Source organism: Mus caroli, unplaced genomic scaffold, assembly GCF_978045245.1.
Source record: "Mus caroli unplaced genomic scaffold, Mus_caroli_1 scaffold_2, whole genome shotgun sequence".
Lineage (NCBI taxonomy): Eukaryota > Metazoa > Chordata > Mammalia > Rodentia > Muridae > Mus > Mus caroli.
The window spans coordinates 28,904,227-28,921,021 of NW_028227257.1; the positions used below are offsets into that span (position 1 = coordinate 28,904,227).

General features: G+C 46.8%; 1 protein-coding gene across 1 annotated transcript in view; it reads left to right on the forward strand.

Annotated features, from left to right (window-relative positions):
* The first annotated feature begins 463 nt into the window (after positions 1 to 463).
* Acss1 (acyl-CoA synthetase short chain family member 1) overlaps positions 464 to 16,795 on the forward strand; it is a 48,227-nt gene continuing 31,895 nt past the window's right edge. The window contains exons 1-2 of the mRNA XM_021151088.3: positions 464 to 814; positions 8,513 to 8,609. Coding sequence (XP_021006747.1) covers positions 502 to 814; positions 8,513 to 8,609 — 410 coding nt within the window. The 5' untranslated portion in view covers positions 464 to 501. The remainder of the gene's footprint in view (positions 815 to 8,512; positions 8,610 to 16,795) is intronic.

Sequence of the window (16,795 nt, forward strand, 5' to 3'; positions counted from 1 at the left end):
CACCATTGGGGGAAGGCTTTACTCTCAGAAGGTCTAAGGAGGAAAGCTTTGACTTCAGTCTATGGTATGTTGAACCAACTGACGGTTCATCCACACCATCTGTGAGCTGCTTCGCTCTTATGACCACTTAGTCGCGTTCCCAATCCTATCTCAGAGCGCTGCCTGTGTCCCAGGTCCGGAGGCTGGGCCAACCGTGTACTTGCAGCTTCTGTCGCCAGCTAGAAAGTTATTTGGTCTGTAAAAAGAGATCGCAGAAACCCAGGAAACTGAAGCCGAAAGCGCGGGCTAGCCTGGGACTGGGCTCACAACAAAACCTAGTTCTACCCATCTCCCCGAGCACCTGTCCAGGACGGGAGAAGAGGTGGGAAGGGGCAGGCTCAAGGAAGCTGCTTCACCCGGAGAAAAGTAGTGGGTGGTGGCCGCGGGGGCGGAGCCGGGGCGGGGCCGTGGAGACTCTTAGGGGCGCCTAGGCTCCCGCACCCGCGTGGGGCGTCCGGCGAGATGGCGGCGCGCAGCCTCGGCAGCGGTGTGGGGCGACTGCTGCGTGGCCTGCAAGGGCGCTCTGGACAATCGGGGTGGTCACTGAGCGTGTCTCGCTCGACCGCCACCCGACTCCCGGGCTGCGTTCCTGCAGTAGCGCAGCCAGGCTCATACCCCGCGTTGAGCGCTCAGGCAGCCCAGGAGCCGGCCGCCTTCTGGGGGCCGCTGGCCCGTGACACACTAGTTTGGGACACTCCTTACCATACTGTCTGGGACTGCGACTTCAGGACGGGCAAGATCGGCTGGTTCCTGGGAGGCCAGTTGAATGTGTCTGGTGAGTGCCTTGCTGGGTCCAGCTCATTTTCGCCGAGACTCCGGAGGCCCCAGTCAGTAGCAGCTGCCCCCAGGCCTTGGCTCTTTTCTCCAGAATTCTTCACCACCCACCCTAATCCTTGGGTCACGTCACTTTGTTCTGTATCCCACCGGGTCCAGAAACTGCAGCTGGCGAAGCAGCAGTTACCCTCCCAAATCTGCAGCGCTGTCTCTAGCGGGAAAATGGGGATACCGGTTTAACCTCAGAGTGTTCTACCCTAACACAGATTCTAGGGGGCTTTGTCTTCAAACACAAAGCTTAGGACCCCAGAAAGGCCTAGATGGAGAGAGCCCATGCTCCAAGAGCCCAGGCTTTTCTGCTGGGGGGGGGGGGGGCAGATCAGCAGGGTAAATGCAAAGTACATAGGTTGCTATCGGCAACTGCGGGTGCTAGGGCTCGAGGCTCCCCTGAGGACAAACCCTGCAGTGTAAACAGAGCCTTGGTGGGTGCAGGAAGAAGAAAGTGTCAGCCCCTGGGAGGGAACTACGTATCTCCTCCCGTTGGGGCATGTGGGCAGGAAGTTCTGGGTCTAAGAATTGCACCCCAAAAACAAACGTCTACAGTGTCAAAGGCAGGGGTAACCTCAGCTCTCCGGAGTCTGAGTCAAGAGGAGCTGAACTCAAGGCCAGCTTGGACTCTGTACCAGCCTCCCCCTTGATCTCTAAACGAGACACATCAGTCACTCTAGCTGTCAGTTTTCTGATGAGCCCGGATTCTGCTGAGGCTGGAGGCAGGGAAACACACTGAGGCGCTGAGAACTGAAGGAGGGGCTGGACAGACAGGCTGTGTCTCTGGTGTACAGCAGAGGGTTGGGAACTTTTGCATTCCAGTGGGATGGGAGCGAGGGTTGGATGGGTCAGAGATGCGTAAGGGACGAGGAACTGAAGGTCCTTAAGACGGGGTGACAGGTGATGCTTTAAGGACCAAAGTTAGAGGTGGAATCTGGTGTCTGCAGTTTCACTACCTCTTCAGCTTTGGTGCATCTCAATCGCCCCATTTGTAAAACGGGAAAGCAATACTCACCTCTTATGCTGTCTGTGCCGCGGTGCTGGGGGGCGGGGATACTGAACCTGTCCAGACTGACTGGTGATCAATAAGCTGTAGCACTTCTGATTTAATATATTCAGAAATTATAGGGTCTGGCTTTTTTTTTAAAGCACAAAACTTTAAAGAAACTTTGGACAAGTTATTTTTCCCTCCATATTGTATATCACTTGACAAGTTTAATCTAAATGAGTCTTTTTACTAGATAAGTGTTGCCTTTAGACTTGAGTCAGCAAATTCTTCAACTTGGGTTAAGAAGTTCTTGCGTTTGCAGAAAGTGTCCTTCAAGTGAGTATAGCAGTTTGCAGAAGGAAGTGGGCAGAAAGTGTGCGGCTTCTTTGGAAACCTCTCCCTTAAGAGGTCAAGGCTGCTGGGACGACCAAGGTTGTAGCTGATAAGAAGTGGTATCAGCCTTATGGTGAGTCTTGGGTGTGGTCTTCTAGGAATTCTCTGGCCTCCGTTCTTCTACTATTAGAGCTGTGTGAGCCAGACAGAGGCTGAACTTCGCCAAACTGACATGCAAGAAAGCAGCTTCTCCAAATGTCTGGCTTCCTATCTGTCAGCAGCATCTTTGCCCTTTGCCCATTTCTGCAACCTCCAGGGGTTACAGTGTGAACAGGGAACAGACTGACTGCAGCTGCTCTGGGAGCCACTTAGAGAGTTGTTAAGTGCTTGGGCTGTTTAGGCCTGATCTGTTTATGTGTGATAATGACAACTTGTTCCAAAAATTTGAGTGGCACTATTATCCTTCCAGTGATCGCCAGACTAATGCTTTTCAAAGGTCCAGACCACTGCTGCTGGACCGGGAAGCTTTTAGAGATGCAAATTCGGGGGCCCACTCTAGACTCTTAGGTTTAGAAACCCCGTGGCTGGGCGTCTTCCAGCTGTGATTGACAGGCCCTGCAGGTGCTTGGCACAGCACAAACAGCACAGTTTGGTGGTTTCAGCTGGGCCTTTTGAGCTACACTGAGGTCTTAATTCTTACTTCATTTCACTTCACATGTTTCCTTATATTTGATCTAAAGAGAGCAGTGTGTCCTGGAACATTATTGTAGTTACCATTGTTCCATACTCTAATTTGGCTGTACTGCTGGATAATGACCCTTTTATTATCCTGAGGTCTTAGGTCAGGACTCTGGACAGGGCCCACGGGGGTCCGCTCTCTCCCCTTCCCTGATGTCTCACCTCCTGGTTTGAGGCCTGAGTGGTGCTATGCTTAGAATATGGTTCATCCCCTAAGCTCCTCAGTAAAGTCCCCTTGTCAGTTATTATGAGGGAGGTAGCTAGGATTGGGAGAGGTTATCTGGGCTGAGATAAAAGGTTCTGATCTTGGTGTTTTATAAGAGGGAGTGGCCAGAAGAGATAATGGATGTCTCATTCCACATGATGCTCTGCCTCATCTTAAGACACACTCATCAAAGACAGCATTACCAGACACAAGCCTTTGAACTTCTAGATATATGAGCTAAATAACTGTTTATAAAAATAGCTATCCTCTGTTATTTCATCACGGTTCCTGAGAATGGATTGTACAGCTGTGATAAGTGAAATTTCAGGCTGGCCTCAACTGAAACATGTCCTGCAAACCATACAAAGCGTCTCATGGTATAATGGCTAGGTTCATGGAAAGTTCTGTGTCCTGAGGGTCAAGAGACCCAGGTAGGAATGAAGGCTCCTGCTGAGCAGGCTGTCTGGGGTGGGGAGGGTACTTGGTTGCCCTTGTTGCCCCATCAGATGATGTTCTCAGCACACACAGCCGGGGCTCTTGCTAGGATTAGGTGAGATTAAAGCTCTTGACACTGTTCTTAGCACAGTGCAGCCCCAACCACTCATGGCTGTTAATTATTAATGAAGCATTTGGGGAAGCAGTGACCTTGGTTTGTCCTTCAGGAGGCTGCTGAGTATTGTGCCCATCTGAAACAGACCCTGTTGCAGGATATTTGATCACACTGTAAACCCTGAGATTGTGTTATTTACTGAAAAATACCTTTTTCTAGTCCTGGTGTGGCCTAGCCTTTAGCACACAACTTTAATCCCTCTGGCTGGAATATACACTTTTAATCCCAAACAATGAAGGTAAAGTTAGTTTGTAGAAGGAAGCACCTATGTTTGAAAGTGACATTTAATTGAGTGGCAGACAAAGTGACCAACTGGAGAAAAATTTGACAGAATAGGATCTGTCCAATTCTCATGAGAAGAGAGAAGAAGGGGAAGCTACGTAAGAGAGCAGTGCAGAGAGAGAGAGAGGGTGGAGAGGGAGGGAGGCAGTTTTACCAGGACACTTCTACAGAGACAGGTTGCAGAGAGATAACAAGCTAGACATAGGTGAAGACAGAACAAGCCAGAGAATGAGGAGGAGCCAGAAGAGTCAAACAACTTGCTAAAGTTAGTATGAGGCCAAAGAGAGCAATTCAGTTAGAAACTAAGAGAAGCCAGATTGAATCGGTCATCTTGGAGACAAGTTTGAGCAAGAACAGCTGAGTTGACCAGCCAGCTAGAGTTCAGAAAGAGCTAGAAAGTGTGAGCTTGTTTAGCAGTAAGTCTCAGATCTACTTTGTAGATCAAGCTGTTCTGGAATGCAAAGAGATTCATCTGCCTCTGCCTTCACCTCCTAGTCCTGGGATTAAAGGCATATTGCCACTATGCCTGGCTGGAATAAACTAATTTTAACTTTAACTATCCATTGAGAGTCTTCTTGGGTGTTTTTGTTTGGTTGTTTTTTGTTTTTCTGTTTTTTTTTTTTTTTTTCTGTTTTTGTTTTTTCTTTTGGGAATGGAGCCCAGAGTCTCACAGAGGCTAGGCTGGTACTCAGCCACTGAATCCCACCAAGGCCTCTAGATGCTTTAGGAACACCGCACAAACAGAAGTCACGTTGCTGATGCTTTCCTCGATGGCTGAGATGATGGCAGATAAAGCTGGTCGAACCTTTTAAGGAACTCCAAATGAAAACGCAGTTCCAGTTTCACGAGGCAGAGCTTCTGGAAGAATCTGAATTCTTCTCCGTCGTCAGAAGCGTGACTTGCTTTAAATAGCAGCTGCTTCTGGAAAGTTGGCAAATATAGCTTTTGGAACGAAAGTTCTCACAATGTGCCAGGGAAATTCGCTATTTAAAGAAAGCCATTGTGAATCCTCGTGTGCTTATTAATCCCAGTTCCTTTTCATGACGCTTGAAGCTTTGTGTGCTGGATTCACTTACATCTGAGCAGGGTATGGGGGTGTGTGTATTTAAACAACCAATCAGAGCTTTTTGGACCAAGGGTGTGGTTTCGTAGTTGTACAGTTATTTAGCCTGTAGGAAACTCTGCATTCCGTTCCTTGTGCTATAAGGTTGGGGGTGGAAGTTTGAAAATTCCTACATTATTGTGTGCCACATCTTTGTAATAGAAGTAATAACACCTGTAATTTGTGTGTGTGTTGTTAATAAAACTAAATCTCTGATCCACTAACAAGCATTAATGGAACTGCTCATAAGACTGTGTTAGGATCTGGGCTGGGCTGCTGTGTGCTACAGTTACCGAGAAGGAGCCCCATGGCTGAGTAGGTACCCTGTTTTTAAGGGCCATATCTCACTCTTAATGATGCAAACATGGAATGGTCCTGTTGTATAGATGGAGACACAAAGGCCCAACCTCAGAAACAGTGGAAGATGCCCACTGTCATAGCACCCGAGTGACACAAAGAGATAGATGACAAATCTGCTGTTGGAAGAACTACTATGATGTGCTTTAACACGGTCAGTTGGACAACACTTAGTCTCATAAAAGATATCAAGTATCAAAAGCTGGCTTTTGTAGCCAGAGAAGGGCTGAGAACTCACAGTAGAGATCAGAAAACGGATTGGCTATTTCAGCTACATCCCTTGAAAGGTAGGAACAGGGAGACAGGGCCATGTGAAAACAATGGACAGCTAGCTCACCAAGGCTGTGTGTCTCCTTTTCTGAATATGCACATAGGCGGGAGAACTTCACCACAAGGCACACTGAAAGTTTGGTTTCAACTTTCGTGCCTCTGATCTTGATTCCTCCAAAGGTCTGATGAACAGCCGTGTTTCAGCTTGGCGATATGAACTTTAGCATGAACAATTCCGTTTTGATTTTTAGTCTGGCCTGTGCTAGAGCTTAGACCAAAACAATGGTCTCCTGTTCATTTTGCTTTGACAGAGTAAACAAGTGCATCTGTACTGGGGTGATGTGCTCAAGGTACCCACAGGGCAGGTGAAGAAGGTCTGTGGCTCTCCACCAGTCCCGGGAGAAAGGTCTCTGGGCACAGTAAGGAAGTGTTACCTGGAGTAGGCCCACTGAGAGGTGGGAGGACAGAGGCTCACTGTGTAAGGGGGACTTGGAAGGCTTAAAGTAGGAGGTGGGGCTTGAGCTCTGCCTTCAGTTGTGCTGGGCCCCGGCCCATTTCCTCCTGAAAATGCTTGAAGGTGGAAAGTTCTTGTCTCACGGCCCATTCTTTGGATTGAGTTGCTTTTGTTTTCCATGTAGAGGTTTTGTTTAGGCAGGCAGAGTATCCTCTGTGTCTTCTTTCCTCTCCCCAACCTTCCCTGCTTTCCTTTTCCCCCCTTGCCTCTTTCCTCACTTCCCTTTTCCTTCTCCCCTATCCCTTCCCTTCCTTTCTCCTCTTTGTCTCTCACTCTCCTGTTTCTCCTCCCAGCCTCTTTCCTTTTCTCTTTGCCACCCCCTTCTTTTCTTCCCTGTAACTGAAGCGGTGGGAGGAATTGTAGTATTTGCTAAAAAAAAAACCCATTATGAACTTGGAATTTTAGGTTCATGGTTCTGTCAGAACCCATACTGTGATGGCTCTAAGGAATGGATTATTCTGTTGGCAAGTTCCTTGGGAACACTGTGACATCCTCAGGCCCAATCTCATGACACACTTGTGGGTGGCTAATTCTTATACTCACCCAGAGTCAGGGGTTGCTATGCCACCCTGTGGATTAAAAAGCTGAGACTTGAAGTAAATGACAAGGGCATTGTAGTTAGTGGGTGGCTGGCCTGGAGCCAGACCTGAGGATTTTTTTTAGGCAGCTGCAGGCTGCCAACCAATAAGGTATGGCCAGGTGTCATACTGGGCTATCAAGTACCTTAATTACCCCCACACCCCCACCAGGAAGAGAAAGAAATGGAATCCCCACAAAATCTGGAAGCGTCATATACAGTGATGTACCTGTAAACACACAAGAGTCTGCCAGTGTGTGGTTCCAAGGCAGGCTGCAGCAGGACTGTTTGCTTAAAATGCATAGTCTCTGCCAGGGGTTGGTGGGCTCCCAGCTGTCCAGAACAACTCATACTTCCTGCTCTTAACCAGTTCTATCCTGATTCTCTTTCATGACTTTCCATAGCATTGATTCCCTGGTGACCTTTCCTAACTTGTCATGACCAGTTCAGAGTCACCTCCACCACCAGGCAGCTGGGGACATAGCCCTGTGCCAAGGGCTGACTTCTTTGTTGACTGTTAACAAGCTCTGAAGCCATGATTTTAGGATGAAAACTCTTGGTGTTTGGGCATTTGTGTACACACACACACACACACACACACACACACACACACACATACACACACACAATCGCCACACCAGTAAACTAGATTCAGCCTGGCAGCGCATTCAGCTGACATTTGTGAAGCTAGCTTGCTAGTTTCTTCCCCCAACAGCCTTGTTTTTCCATTCTCTGTAGGGTCTGCCTATTCTCAGCTGCTTGCATACTTCCCCGTTCTGCACAGTTCTAAGATTCTTCTGTCTGTGGATCACACCTCTTCATAGCTCCTCTCCCCTTTGCCACAGAGTGGGCTCAGCTTTCTCCCATCGGCTGCACAGAGCAGTTCTTGACTGCCTGTTTGGACCATTTCAAGGAGAGTGGAGGGCCATGTGAGGGACCTGGAGCTAGTCCGAGTCATATCTGTTAGTGTGTGACCTTCGGCAGGCTGCTCCATCTCTGCACTTCACACCAGGGATGAGAAATACTGGTAGTGGGTCCTTCACGGTGCTGCTCACATCCAGGCTCTGGCTGTGACTGTTTATCCCAAGTTGCTCTTTGCTTCTGTGAAGGGGTTTGTCCTGTCTGGGTAACTTCAGGCCCAGTGATCTGTTGAACAAACATTCTGAGTCCATCTCAGATTTCCTCCAAATACCTTGAGGCTTGGGTAGAAGTGGGCATGGCATGAACTGACCTGAGTTAAGCTCACCTTTAAAATCAAGTGATCAGTGAACAGGATGTCAACAGAACTGAGCCCACTCGTCCTCAGGTTTATGGTAAACAAGCCCACTGACCTTGTGCTTTTTCCAGCAAGTCATGTGAGCTGTGCTTGGGGTAGCAGAGGGGGAGGGGAGAACTTTCTTGAAAGGCATGTCCAGCTTAAGGTGGTGATGCCACGTGGATCCAGTGTGGAGACCGCTGGAATGGTGGGGCGACCTCAGAGTCTGTGTGGAAGGTCACCTTGTAGGCAGGTCGGGTATGTAGTGATTGTCCCTGTTCTCTGCAGTTGTGGCAGTTACTCCTTCCTGAGAGAGAGGAGATCCTGCTCTGCGGGGACAGCAAACCACAGCAAATCAAACCCTATTCCATTCTCCTCTACAGCATCTGGAATAACATTTGTTAACTTTTCTTTGCATAGTCAACTGCCTGGATCAGCATGTGCAGAAGTCTCCTGAGACCGTAGCTTTGATCTGGGAGAGAGATGAACCTGGGACAGAAGTGAGAATCACTTACAGGTACTGTGTGTCACCTGGGACCCTCAACACCCAAAACACCACCTGGACCTTTCTGAGGTTTGGATTTGGGGAAGGTGCATGACCCCTTTGTGACCCTTAACACACTTTCTAGTCTGGAAGGACTCCGGTTGTGTGTTTGCTTGGTGATGCCTAATGGCTGAAGATTCCTACAGCGATGTTAAGAGACTGGGGAGGCATTGGCCCTATTCTGCTGCTGTGTCTGGCTCAGGACATGGAATTATCTAAGCACTGGGAGATGTTTCAGCTTTGGGGGTGTTCCGTTAGCTCAGGTAAAGGAGATGTGGGCAAGACAGGTTGTGGCAGGTATCAGAGCATACAGAATTCTAGTTGTATTCAGTTCAACAAAAACCCTGAGCTGGAGGTACTCAGATAAGACAGGGCAAACTCATGCACAGGAGCTAAAGCTGTCAGAGCCTGAATGTGGATGGCGTCTTTGGAGCACTTGCTACCAGTGTCTCCTGTCACTGATGTGAAATGCACAGAAATTAAGTGGTCTGCCTAAGGTCACATAGTAGTAGATCTTAATTTGAGTAAGGTTAGCTCCAGGTTCCTTCATACCATCCTGCCCTCCATTGTTATCCTGTAATGGTTTAAACAGGCAGCAAAGAACTACCTGTTATCAATGCCAGCTGCTGGCCTTTTTCTATATATCTTATGGTGGGGTGGTCATTTACATAAGTTTTTTAAAAAGGCTGACAATGTTCCTTGATTTCATAAATGGAACCTACACACTAACTGGACTTGGATTACCAAGTGTGTGATGCAGTACCAAGGTTTTAGATGAAGTAGGGAACATTCAGGGAGATGTGGCCATAGACTTTGATAGGTCCTTGGATAACTGGCTACCTGAAGCTGCTGCCTCTGGGTTGTGTTACAACAGATGCTGTGGTACAGCAGGGAGGGTATTGCCTCTTCATTGATGCCTCATTAGCTGAGCATAGGTATAACTCACTGAGAGCATGCTTGCCTAGCCGAAGACCTCAGGCTCTATCCCTAGTAATAATAATAATAATAATAATAATAATAATAATAATAATAATAAATAACAACAACAACAACCACCTTTTGGCTAAAGATACAATTTATCTTTATAACAGCATCTATAATTTATCTTTATAACGGCATCTCTGGCCTGCTATGTACTTAAGTCATGTGTTCTGTGTTCATGGTTCCATGTTCAGGTCTTCCAAGTATGTAGCTTCAGCCTTTCCATATCCAACCAATTGTCTAGCAAGTGTTTTTTCATGCCTTTATATCAGTTACTACTGGTTAGAGTATGTCACAATAACAACCAATCTCCAAAGCATGGCAGAAGGTCACTTTGAATAGTTGAATAGGTTGAATAGTTAGGAAAGGTCTCCCAGAGGATGTTTAATCTGAGATCCAACTATTGAGCAGAAATACCATATCCTGGCGGCAGGGAGAAAGTATGGTGGCTGGGGCCTGGGAATAAACGGGGCATAGGAGGAGTGTTCATGGAAACAGTTTCAGGCCAGGGCTCTGAGCGTAGCAATTGCTTGTGGACACTCAGGTAACTCAGGGGCAACTGGACTCTCATTTCCCATGCGCTTCTGAAATTCTAGTCTTATTCCAGACCAAATTCAATCCTGGTATACCATTCTCAGGTTGTAGAAAGCAAGGTAACTTAAAAAAAAAGAAATATTTTAATTATTTTTAAAATCATGTGTATATGTGTGTAGATGTGTGCATGAGTGTGGGGGTATGTGCATGAGAGTGCAGGTCCCCACAGAGTCCAGCAGAGGGCACTGGGTGCCCTGGAGCCAGAGGTAGAGGTAGGATGTGAATGCTAGGAACTGGACTCTTTGTAAGAACTCACTCTTAACCACTGAGCCAATTCTCCAGCCCCCAAGGTGATATTTTTAATCTTCTGTAGAAACTGGTAGTGTTACTGGCCCACTCATGCCTTATCTACCCTACCTACCAGCCCTCTGGCATACTATATAGCCTTCATAGCTTGAGGGCTGTGGCATACTTTGCCACCTCTCTCCCTTTCTGGGCTGAGCTCAGGGCTCCTGTAGTTGTTTTTTACCCCTCTGGTACCTGGCTTCAGCCCCCATGTGGCCCACAGACCAACAGCATCTTATTGCTCTGAGCCTGGATGAGGGGATGCCCACATGGCTGCTTTGTAAGGATTTCAGGTCTAACTCCATTTGCATGTCAATATACATCCTTCTCAAACTGCTTGGGCACTGTCATTCATTAAAAGACAAAAGTCACATGTGGCAGGGCAGAGGCACTTACTAGACAGCTGGGGTCCTTCTCTGATGCTGCTCAAAGGACCACGGTTTCCCTCACTCCCCAAGACAGGTGCGCTTAGAACCGTTGGTGCACAGGCTGCTAGGGATGCCCTATGGCCGGATGCAGTGGTATTTGGCAATCTGAGCTGCTGAAATGTATGGTTGAAGGTTTAAAGGTTAACCACACAGAACGCTCAGGTTTGCAGCCAGCTCATTAAAGACAAGAGAGATTTGAGGTTGACGGGAGTAAAGTAGCTCCCAGACACACAGACACACTTCTGAATATATAAGTGAAGTGTCTGTCTACTGAGCTGTCCCTCTACAAACGTGCAGAATTAGTTTGCTGTGCTCTGCTAGGTCTCTGATGGCTTAGAACTGGATGGCTGTGTCTGCTGCTGGGCAAAGTGTTACATACACTCCGAAACTGAGCTAAGTGTATGAAGGTCTCTAATCAGCCCCTCCCTGGCCATTTTAGGTGTTTGATTTGCTACATACATACCAGTAGACAGATTACATATTACCTCTGAAATAAAGTGATTTCTTTCCCCTGTGTGGTGGTCACAAGTCCTGTAGACTCAAAGGTTAAGCTCCAGACTCTTAGATTTTCATTCTCTCTCTCTCTCTCTCTCTCTCTCTCTCTCTCTCTCTCTCTCTCTCTCTCTCTCTCTCATAGTTATTCTTCTGCTGCTGCTAGGGATGAAATTCAAGACATTTGATTATCCCAGGCAAGTGCTCTGCCATTGAGCTACACTACAGCCCTGAGCATTTAAAGGAACTCGGTGTGGCCAGGCACAGTGGTGCACACTTGTACTAGAAAGCTGGAAGATGGAAAGTATGAGGCCAACATGTGTTACTTCGAAAGCCTCTGTCTCAACAAACATGCACAAACAGCTCACCCCAAAACCACACACAAAGAAAATACAAGGGCAGAGAACACTATGGGACTATGGGTAAAGTAGTGGGCCCTAAATGTAATACCCAGTGCTGCAAAGAAAACCAGATAGAACCCTGAGGGGTTGTAATTATTACAGGCGATGATGAGGGCGGTATGTTTTTCTGGTTCCAGAAGGAGCTTTTTTCTGAAGCTTACAGGCGACCTGGACATCTGCATGTAGACAGGACCTGGGACCGTATAGAGAGAATCTGCACTGGAGCAGACTGGCACCAGTGACCTTTGTCCCGTTTGTTTCCTATGGTCCTCACTGGTTCAGATTATCCTCCTGCCTGATGGTCTGACACCACTTCCCTTTCTGTAAAACGGGGGTTGTCAGTGAAGTGAAAATGACTGTCCAGGATTGGCCCAAAGAGACTGAGCTGAGCATATGCACTGAGTTGCAAAACCACTAATGAGAGCTAGCAAGAGTAAGGTCAACAGCTGACCAGGGATATTGTAGGAGTGGGTGGGTTGGGGAGCAGGGGGAGTGAGGAGGGGATGGAGGTTTTTGGAGGGGGAACCAGGAAAGGGGATAACATTCGAAAAGTAAATAAAGAAAATATCCAATAAAAAAACCCAAAACATCATGACAGAATTATTTTAAAGAAAATAATTTGATTAGATAATAATAATAATAACAACAATGATAATAATAATGTTAATTATTATTTTCAACATTTTGCTATGAAAAAACTTGAAACGGTTTCTACTTACCACCTAAATTTTACGGTATTTGTTTTGTGGTGTGATATCACAACCCCCACCCCCACCCCATCCCCCTGCCTTGTCTGTGTATCTATACTATTTTCCGGTCTGTTTCAAAGTGAGTTGTGGTAATATCAATACTGTATTAGGTATTTTTTTTTTAAATCATCGCCACCAAATATCTAACAAGAAGCAAACGAGGGGAGGAGGGGCTTCCTTTTGGCTCACAGTTTGAGGGTGTACAGTCTGTCATGCTGATGAAAGAATAACTGCAGGCTGTTCTGTAGTGGTGGAAGAGTGGGACAGTTGGTCACCTAGTGTGGTCATCAGGAGGCAGAAAGAGTTCCGAAAGGAAGCTGGGCCAGACTATTACCTCTAGGACCTGCTACTGAGTGACCCACTTCCTCCAGCAAGGTTCTCCCTTCTACTGCTTCTAAACAGTACCAGTTGCTAGGAAACAACTGGTACTGTTGTTCAAACACACGAGTCTCTGGGGGAGAGGTCACAGTCACACTTCAAACCCGTACAAGCTCTCAACATGTGTGTGTGTGACTAACCCGAGGATAGATCATATGTGCTTGTTTTCTATTTTGATATGAAATCTACCTGCAATGAACCCGTTTGCTGATTCCAATGCAAAATGCTTGTATATTTTAAGATACTGTTTTTGTCCCTTGCACATTATCAGTTCTTCTGTCTAGTTCCCCAAGTACTGTACTGTTGATCAATTTTTTTTTCTGATATAGTTTTGAATCAAATCTTACAGATAAAGAGACAGACTCAGAACGTGGTGTTGTTTGTTTATGGGCAAATGCCTTGTGTGGGTAGAGAACTACAGTTTAACTCTGCGTCAGCAAGGTCAGTGCTATGAACCCACATCAAGTGCTAAGGGCCATGTCAGCAGATGTTTCTGGGGCCTGATGGATCCTGGGATGAAGCCCATTGGAAGGAACCATGTCGGCATCTGGTCTGGGATTTACCTAGTCATGGATGGACACTAATGTGTTGCCTTCCTCAGGTGCCAGTGCCTCTCACCATTGTGTCTACTAAGCTCTCTCACAGGTGTATTTCTGAGTAATATTTCTGAGTAATCTGGTTTTGTGAACTAACAACATCTTTACCCAGGAATTTGGGATTCAGCCCTGAATAACACCCCTATCCTGGGAACTCAAGAGTCACCACAGTGTGACAAGCATGGAGGCAAACACGCATGCATGTGCACGCACTCCGTCTCACATGCCTTCTAAGTCAATTCCCACAGCAAGGGTAGGCACAGACTTGCTTTATGCCTTGGCACTGTCCTTTGAGAATACATGCCCAGAGTGACTTATTAACCTTTGCCTGTGAGTAGACATACATGTGCCCTTCAGGGCCATGTATTTTGCACCCTGGTCTATATAACCCACTTCACATAGCCTTTTGTATATGGCCACAAACTCAGAGCAGTGAGTAATGAGACAAAGGACACAGTTCCCTGGGACACTCTGCCAGAGGCACTTGAGATTGAAGTTCAGATTGGATGTCCTATGTCCACTCCAAGTAAGTAGGCTGTGTGACCATAGGAAAGTGGTAGGCAGAGTTCCCCTTAACACTTGTGGGCAGAGGTAAGCCACTAGGCAAAGCATGGATAATCTGGTCCTTTTCAAGGAAGGTGGGCAGATGGCACCTGGGCAGTGCCCCTTCTCACCCCCTGGGTGTCTTTTACATGACAACCCTGCATACCTCAGGTGGACATTGCAGAGACTCCTGGTACATGTGGAGAAACCCCAGTGCATCTGTGGTAGGCTTGATGAGGTTTTAGGACTCTGTTTGCCTAGCTGGTAGGGCCCTCCCTGTCGTGCTTGAGGGGTTTAGCCCAGATTTCTAGGTGGGAGAGGGTGTAAGTCGGGGAACTGACTGAGGCCCTGGAGTCTACAAGCATGACCTCAGAAGAAAGGCACCAGGTCTGAGTTAATACAGTTCTTCTCTGAACCAGAGCTCAAATGACAGGCCCTAAGATCAGCTTTTCTCTTTCAGTGTACGACATAATGGGTTTCATTGTGCCATTTTTTTTTCATTATGCCATTTTATATGCCTATCTTTATGCTTTGCTCATATTCATTGGCCTCCATCGCTCTCCCTGTACCCTTCTTTTATTTTATTGGTTTTCTTCCTTCTCCCTCTTTCATCTTATTGGTCCCTTTCCTTCTTCATTCTGTCAAGTCTTTCCCTGATTCATTACTTTGTCTGGCTCTCAATTAGATGCCACTTTCAAACATGGCTGCTTCCTCCAGCAAACTAACTTTACATTCATTGTTTGGGGTTAAAGGCGTGTACTAAGAGCATGTCTGTATTCCAGCCAGAGTGATTAAAGGTGTATCATTCCACCGTACCACACAGACCTAGAAGGTCTTTGGCGTAATTCCTTGCCAGAGTAGCTATGTTGCCAGATTAAAATTCCTCTACAACCACAGGGAAGTGAAGAATGGGGTCTGGACTGTGGTGGTGCGGTGGGTCTCCCCTTATACATTTGACAGAGATGACCTACACCACATACTGAAGTCAGCGTGGAGGTGGGGGAACCTTGAGCTGGAACCACTTCCCTAGGAACCTATTTCTGTCCTGGACCCTGAGTGTCTACCAATGTGACAAGAAGGGGCTAGTCTCTTTGGCTTGAAATGATAGGAAATAGGAAGTCACTCTTTGGACATCAGTTGAGGAGGTTCTGGGAAGACTTGGGTTGAAAGGCAGAGGAAGACAGCCTTTGGCGGGGTCTGACCAGGTAATCTTGTGCCAAGGTCTTCAGTAGGCCTGCTCCATGGTCTCCCTTCTCCCCAGCTATGTGTGGTCAAGCACACATCACCCCTCTGACTGGAGTTTCCTCATCTGCAAAGTGGAATCATTCTTCTCTCACACTGAGATGAGTGCTGAGTGTGCGATGTGCCATGGTTTATTGTGTGTGTGAAAGACAAAGAGACACACAGAGACACTATGTGTGCATGAGCTCATGAAAGACACAAGAGTTATACCCAGAAGATGTCCCAACCGGTAAGAAGGACACATGCTCCACTATATTCATAGCAGCCTTATTCATAGTAGCCAGAAGCTGGAAAGAACCCAGATGTCCCTATACAGAGGAATGGATACAGAAAATGGATACAGTGGTACATTTACACAATGAAGTACTACACCGTTATTAAAAACAATGAATTTATAAAATTCTTGCCAAATGGGTGGGTCTGGAGGATATCATCCTAAGTGAGGTAACCCAATCACAAAAGAACACACATGATATGCACTTACTGATAAGTGGATATCAACCCAGAAGCTCAGAATATCCAAGATACAATTTGCAAAACGCATGAAACTCAAGAAGGATACTTTGGTCCTCCTTAGAAGGGGGAACAAAATACCCATAGATGGAGTTACAGAGACAAAGTTCAGAGCAGAGACTGAAGGAATGACTATCCATTGACTGCCCCACCTGGGGATCTATCCCATAAACAACCACCAAAACCAGACACTATGGTGGATGCCAACAAGTGCTTGCTGACAGGGGCCTGATATAGCTATCTCCTGAGAGACTCTGCCAGTGCCTGACAAATACAGAAGTGGATGCTCACAGTCATCCATTGGACGGAGCACAGGGTCCCTAATGAAGGAGCTAGAGAAACTACCCAAGGAGATGAAGAGGTTTGCAGCCCCATAGGAGGAGCAACAATATGAACTGACCAGTACCCCCAGAGCTCCCTGGGACTAAACCACCAATCAAAGAAAACACATGATAGGACTCATGGCTCTAGCTGCATATGTAGCAGAGGATGGCCTAGGAGAGGCCCTTGGTCCTGTGAAGGTTCAATGCCCCAGTATAGGGGAATGCCTGGGTCAGGAATCAGGAGTGGGTGGGTTGGTGAGCAGGGGGAGGGGGAAGGGAATAGGAGATTTTCAGAGGGAAAACTAGGAAAGGGGATAACATTTAAAATGTAAATAAAGAGAATATCTAGTAGAAAAAAAAGGAAAAAATGTCTTAATAAAAATAAAAAATAAAAATAAATAAATTAAAAAAAAAAGAAAGACACAAGAGGGCATTGTGAACCTTGTTCCTTTGCGAGAGCACTATGCAACCCTAACCTTTGAGCCATCTCTCCAGTCTTGGATACACTTATTTTAAACCTTTCCTTAAGACCTTGGCTTCTTACATCGAAGCTCGAAGATGTTTTGAATTTTCTTACATATGGATACTGCATTTGCTTGTCTTTTGGGCACACTAAGAAGTTTACACTTAGGTT